Genomic DNA, 7,170 nt, shown 5'->3' with positions numbered 1-7,170 from the left:
GTGTGTGTGTGCGTGTGTGCGTGCGTGCGTGCGCGCATGCGTGCATGCGTGTGTGTGTGTGTGCGCGTGCATGGTGTGCGTGCGTGTGTGTGTGTGTGTGTGTGTGTGTGTGTGTGTGTGTGTGTGTGTGTGTGCGTGCAGGGCAGTGTGGGAACAGGAGTGCAGCTGCTGTCCGTGTCCCACAGTGGTATCAAGCTGTTAAAAACGGTCAAGAGCAGCGCGGCGGCGCCAGACTACTTCAGAGTACTGCGGCCGTACACGTACGTACACAGGGATGTTACACCCTGGTCACGTCAGGACCTCCCCTGTTCAAATAGGGGTCACTAAAGATCACCCTCATCTAAGAAGAATGTTGACATTTCAGATAGAGTTGCTCAAACTTTCTCATGAATATTGCATTCGGACACTGTGTGTATGTGTGGGGTAATAATCCATATTATTGCTGAATCTTTCATCCGAGGCTGCTTATACTGAAATCGACTCCTATGAAGGAGCAGGTAAAAGTTAGGCTGACATTGGGGATCAAACCCAGTGCCTTTCCACATGGAGTCGAACTCCCTAAACACAAGTCCATCCTCAAGCCCCCACGTCCCCACAGATCCGCACTCATACGATGTTGCTCGGTTCTCCCTCTCTTCTCTCGCGCAGCTACGCAGACATCCTGTTCGTCACCATCCCCTCGGAGAACATGCTGGAGTTCAACCTGACCAACGAGAAGCTGATCCTGTTCTCAGCCAAGGCCCCGCAGGTCAAGCACCTCATCGACACCTTCATCACCGAGATCAAGCAGGTGCACGCTCGCCGCCCTCAGGATAAACCGAGACGCCTGTGCAGCGCTCGACGGACGGTGACCCGTGAGGCCCTCCAGTGTCCACTGAAGCATCCCACTCCCTCCCTTCGTTCTCATTCCATCTCCTCCCCTTCCTCCAGGACTCGGACTACGTGATAGCCGAGAGGAACTTCGTGACGGACGATCACTCGCGCCTCAGTTTCCACAAAGGCGACATCATCAGGGTGCAAGTGATGGACGGCCTGGAGAAGGGTGAGGCGGCGCGAGGCCTGAGGAGCGTGACGCCTTCTCGCGCTCCGTTAGCCAGGAGGCCAGGGCTGTGTTTCACGGCCTGCCGAGCATGTGTATGTACTGTATATCAGCGAGTGTGTTTGTGTTTGTGTGTGTGTTTGTTTGCTCCAGGGTTCAGCTATGGATGTGTGGTGAGGAAGAAGGTGGTGTTCCTGGAGGAAATGAAGAGGGATACTCAGGAGTTTGGTGAGTATGAGGTGGATTTCTTGTTATTTTGGGGTCACAAAGAGACATGGGAATGTCTGGACGATTGCTAGGAACAGATGCATACAGTTTTGTTAAATACTTGATCCTGATAATGTTTTGGGTGTGTGCATTACCCTAACACATTCACAACTACACTGAGATAAAACCATCCTTTGTCTTCTCGACAAAGCATATACTATATTCTCACAGCACGGCAGAAGAATATTTTAATTTCAGCTCATTAAGTCGATAGAAAACCAATAACGTTATAGATGAAAGGCACTAATGTCTTATCACTGCTGGTGACTGCGGTGTTAGTGGAATAAACCACTCCGGGGTGTCACGTTATTGGGAAATAATGAACTTAGGAGGAGTTAATCAACCGCTGAATCACCGGCTCTGTCGTCCATTATATTCCAATCCAATAAATGTTGTATTTCTTACATATGCACTCAGGGATACTAGATTAAAGTATAGCTTTTCTACAGAGTTAAAGTAATAAATGGTCTTCTTTGGGTAAGTTGGAACAAGGTACACATCCATTCAATCCAAATCACTATATGGCCAATTCAACGTTAAAAACAATTTCCTTACAACATCTTATCCCTCCTTGCATTAGTGTAATGTTTGCACAGTTGTATTTGTTTGCATAATATCTTCGACTTGAATGCGTCACTCAAAGACTGATGTACCTATTTGTTCAATGTAAATATATTAAACAAATATAAGGAACAGGACACATGAAGGATGTGGCTACACCTTGTATTAACACATGGCCAGGTGAACTATCACGTCATGATAGGTCCTATCATGACATGATATCATGACATGAGATGATCACAAATGATGATAGGTATAACCCTGACATGTGATCAGCTCATGTCAAGGTGTCGATCATTCGTCAACACCTTGTGGAAATACCATCACTCAACTCATTCAAAAGTCAGAACAAATGTTTGCATCATCTTAAGTAGTTCATCCCTTCTTGTTTTAAATAAAAGATAACGTCCTTTGAAGAGGTATCCATTGGTATCTAGCTACGTCGAGCAGACTGTAGGTATAGATAGTTAGACTGTAGATAGTTTTATCATCAGCCAACAGGGTCCCTCTTGGAGATCATTTTGAACCATGGCAGCACTGGAGCAGTGGTGGATGATCTGTAATCACACGTGGGCTTCCTTCAATGACAACACATGATGCTGTCATGCCTGGTATGACTGCACTGCGGTGTGACAGTCTTGACTGAAGACCCCTGGGTAGGAACGAGGCCTTCCCATGACGTGTGTTTTGCGTGGATCACGTGACACGTGTTTGGCGCTCCAGGGTGGAAGTTCGGCGCGGTGCACGGCCGCTCCGCGGCCTTCCCCGTGGAGTGCGTCCGCCCCGTGGCCGCGCCCGACTTCCTGTCCGTCCCGCTGAACCGCACGGCGGAACCCCGGGGAGGGGCGGGGCAGTTCGCCGTGTCGTCGGCCGTGGCCGTCGCCGTGGCGTCCACCATGGCCGCCCATGAGATAGACCCGACGTTAGAGGTGATACGCACGCACGCACGCACGCACACACACACACACACACACACACACACACATTGACACCGTCTTAGAGATACTGCAATCATAATGATTGGATGTAATAGCCATACTCACTCACTCACTCACTCACTCACTCACTCACTCACTCACTCACTCACTGTCTCACTCACTCACTCACTCACTCACTCACTCACTCACTCACTCACTCACCCACTCACTCACTCACTCACTCACTCACTCACTGTCTCACTCACTCACTCACTCACTCACTCACTCACTCACTCACTCACTCACTCACTCACTCACTCACTGTCTCACTCACTCACTCACTCACTCACTCACTCACTCACTCACTCACTCACTCACTCATGCACTCACGCAGTCACTCACACACATACACACACATTGACACGGTCTTAGAGATGCTGCCAACGTAATGACCGGATGTAATAGCCATACACACTTTCACACACTCATAGACATACAACACATACACACAAAAACAAAACTCACTGACACTTACAGACAAACCCACAAACACACACTCATACACACACACACACACACACACACACACACACACACACACACACACACACACACACACACACACACACACACACACATTGATCAGGTTTTAGAGGTACTGCAAATGTAATGACTGCGTCTAATAGCCATACACACATACACACGCTCATAGACATACAACACATACACACAAAAACAAAACTCACTGACACTTACAGACAAACACACAAACACACACACACACGCACACACACACACACATTGATCAGGTCTAGAGGTGCTGCAAACGTAATGACTGCGTCTAATAGCCATACACACATACATACATACACAAAAAAAAAAGAACACTTACACCAACACACACACACACACACACACACACACACACACACACACACACACACACACACACAGAGACAAATACACACATACACACACACAACATTAACACACATACAGCTTAAATGCGGCAAACTTTACTCAGAGTTTCCTTTCCGGTGTGTTTATTTTTCAATTTCAGAGGGTGTCACTTGAGGAGTTTGATCTCCGTGGCGAGGGAGATACGTACGATAGTCTCCTGCAAGACAGCAAATATGACATGGTTGAGTTCGCCAAGAACTTCTTCAGACAGGGCACGCCAGGAAAGAGGTAGACCACTGCAAGCAAAAACACTAACACACAAACACACAGTCACACAAACCAACACACACACACAGGCGTAGAGACAAATACACACAGCAACACAAGCATACACATAAAGAGATACACACGTGCAAACACATATGCACTCAGTTACCCACACTCATACACACACACACACACACACACACACACACACACACACACACACACACACACACACACACACACACACACACACGCACATACACGTACACGTACAAACACATGCATACACGTGCACACACAAACACACATTTGCACATACACATTATCATACACACCCACACCCAAACATCCTGTTTAATTCTATTTACTGCGACACTTAACAGCCCTTATGTGCCTCTCAGTGACTCCCTGAAGAGCAGGGGCAAGACCATGTCTCCCAGAGAGCCATCTGAGATGATCAAGTTCTCCAAGGTAACTGTCTGCCTCACAGTCTAACCCACACAGACCAGTGGCTGCAGGTCTTAAAGGAGAACCAAGTCCCGACACCACTTTCAGATGGTTTTGCATTGTGGAGGACTCCCTCTACAGGTTATACACGTGCACTGCATGCATAACCCGGGATTGACTGAAAAGTTACAGAATGACCTGCGACGCAACCGACCACCAACCAATACTGCTCTAAGAAATTATACTATTTACAATTGAGCTGACGATTTATGACTTTATTAATCTTTTATAGATACATAGTATTAAGGGCCTGGTGGGGGTTAGGTATCTTGCTCAAAGCCTACATGTAGACTGCGGTGATAAGGGTTCGAACCCTAACCACTCTGCTGACACAGAGAAGTCCCATTGTACCACCCGTAAACTAACTCTAATGGAGCAAGCAGGCACAGGATTCAGAGCAGCAGGGCTCCTGTTACTGTTATGCAAACAGACTCGACGCAGCCGTATTTCAACAAGAAGATGATATCGTACATTGACAACAGCTGCTACTAAATCACCCGTCTCATTCCTCGTGTCCCGAGAGCCACGCCCCCACCTACCTCCTCCCTACGGGCCTCCACCACCCACACATCCACACTCACCAATGTTGTTGTGGCTGTGCAGAGAGCCTTGTGTGTGAAGCTGTATCTCCGGCCGCTCAGAGTGGGCTCTCTCTCTGTCTAGACGCCGCTTACCCAGTCTCTGATAGAGTTCACTGACCCCGCCTTGAACAGAGTGGCAGCGGATCTCTTCCTGTGTATGTCATCAAACACCCTGCACACACATCAATCTTTTATGTTGAGTGTTGTACTACCCTGTCCATTCTTTGTTGAAAGATTCAACAAAAATGCATACTTATTTGTGTGTGTGTGTGTGTGTGTGTGTGTGTGTGTGTGTGTGTGTGTGTGTGTGTGTGTGTGTGTGTGTGTGCGTGCCTGTGCATGCGTACATGCCTGCATGTGTGTTTACGCGTACGTGGGTCTGTGTACGCTGGCCAACGCGTTCAGCCGTGATGCGCTTCATGGGGGACCATCCGATCAAAGGTCTCTCAGAGCAGGAGGTGGTCAGCACCTTCCTCAAGGTAAACGATCTACGCTGCAAAAAAAGGGCGCCGTGTGTGTTGCAGTCCAGCCGTCTCGCCTATAACGTGGCTGTCTTCCAATGTCCCCGATTACCCTCCCTCAGCTTATTGGCGAGTTCAGTCTGATGAAGGATGAGGCTTACTGCCAGGTCCTCAAGCAACTTACCGCTAACACCAGCTCTAAACCGTACGTACGCCGTATGAACCTGGCATTTGTGGATGCACACGTCTGTGCGTGATGTGTGAACGTGTGATGTGTGGTCCAGGGACAGTTGCCAGAGAGGCTGGAGGCTGTTGTACATCCTGACGGCGTTCCATCGCTGCTCAGAGGTCCTGAAGCCTTTCCTCTTCAAGTACCTGCAGCACGCCTACCTCAGCGCCGGAGTGCTGTTTCAGGGTGCGCCTCTTACACTTATTCAATTATCAAAACATGCTTTTTTTGTACTACTTTCACCAGCTTTCAATTATGGGGCGGATTTCTGTGCATGCTGTGGTCTAAAGGTTCAACTGTTCATATCTGTCGACATCACGACACAAACCACTGCCTGCGGATTAACCTTCTATAACGGACACACGTTATTTTTTTTCCCTGCTTGTTATCCGCTTCGTTTCCATACACGGTCAATAAGTACAATCTCTGTCTGGCTTGTGCCTAGGCTTGTGCCCAACAAAAGCGTAATGTGTTGACAGGTATTGCTAAGGCCTGTGAGCAGAACCTGAAAAAGACGTTTCAATATGGAGGGCGCGTGATCCCTCCAAACAGCATGGAGCTGAAGGCTATGGTGGTCAGTAATCCTCGCTTCAGTGCATTGTCTGCCTTTGTTGCATTCCTGAACTGCAGTTCTGAAAGGTGTTTTTGTGTGTCTACATTTGTCAGGCTGGACGGAGCTCCAAGCGACAGCTGTTTCTCTTGCCAGGAGGTATTGAGCGTCACCAAAAGATCAAGACATGCTCTGTGAGTGTAAATCTCTCTCTCTCTCTCTCTCTCTCTCTCTCTCTCTCTCTCTCTCTCTCGCTCTCTCTCTCTCTTGCTGACTCTCTCTCGCTGACTCTCTCTCTCTCTCGCTGACTCTCTCTCTCTCTCTTTTGATGACTCTCTTGCTGATTCTGTTGTTGACTCTCTCATGCTAGCTCTCCCTATCATTCTCCCTCCCTCCGTCTCTCACCTGTTATAAGGTTGTCCCTGTATAGATGGCTCTTGGGGTTCCTGACAGTGTGGGCTTGTCCCAACTTCAAATCATATGATGCTTATTGGATTCAACTTCATATAAACTTTTCAAAAAAGTGTATAGGAATATTCAAAGTTAGAATTCAGAGCTATAGGAAGCTTCCTAGGTACTGGGACGCACCCTTTGATTGAGCATCCTGCTCCAGCCCTCGGGTACTTTTACTTTGGAATGGTACCCAACAAACATACATCAATCCTTTCCTGGCCCTAAGGCTAGTTTCATTTTGTCATCTCTCCAAGTGAAGATAAATCAGCTGTCCATATAAATTACCTTGCAACACACAACCAAGTTTGGCGGTTTGCAGATAAGATAAACTAACTAACCGAATGACAGTGACAAATGGCTTGATGTGATGTGTTTTCATGAATGGATTTTATGCATCAGTTTTATTTAAAAAGCATTGCCAGACCTTATGCTCCCTTC

At 47.7% G+C, this 7,170-nt stretch overlaps 1 protein-coding gene across 1 annotated transcript in view; it reads left to right on the top strand.

Moving 5' to 3' along the window:
• myo15ab (myosin XVAb) overlaps positions 1 to 7,170 on the top strand; it is a 50,229-nt gene that overhangs the window by 40,754 nt on the left and 2,305 nt on the right. Inside the window, exons 61-73 of the mRNA XM_030352359.1 lie at positions 142 to 260; positions 649 to 790; positions 931 to 1,042; positions 1,193 to 1,267; positions 2,591 to 2,796; positions 3,845 to 3,972; positions 4,353 to 4,422; positions 5,122 to 5,194; positions 5,445 to 5,518; positions 5,623 to 5,705; positions 5,785 to 5,915; positions 6,209 to 6,303; positions 6,396 to 6,473. Coding sequence (XP_030208219.1) covers positions 142 to 260; positions 649 to 790; positions 931 to 1,042; positions 1,193 to 1,267; positions 2,591 to 2,796; positions 3,845 to 3,972; positions 4,353 to 4,422; positions 5,122 to 5,194; positions 5,445 to 5,518; positions 5,623 to 5,705; positions 5,785 to 5,915; positions 6,209 to 6,303; positions 6,396 to 6,473 — 1,386 coding nt within the window. The remainder of the gene's footprint in view (positions 1 to 141; positions 261 to 648; positions 791 to 930; positions 1,043 to 1,192; positions 1,268 to 2,590; positions 2,797 to 3,844; positions 3,973 to 4,352; positions 4,423 to 5,121; positions 5,195 to 5,444; positions 5,519 to 5,622; positions 5,706 to 5,784; positions 5,916 to 6,208; positions 6,304 to 6,395; positions 6,474 to 7,170) is intronic.

Source organism: Gadus morhua, chromosome 3 (assembly GCF_902167405.1).
Source record: "Gadus morhua chromosome 3, gadMor3.0, whole genome shotgun sequence".
In the NCBI taxonomy this organism is placed as follows: Eukaryota; Metazoa; Chordata; class Actinopteri; order Gadiformes; family Gadidae; genus Gadus; species Gadus morhua.
This window is presented reverse-complemented; position numbering and strand designations above follow the sequence as displayed.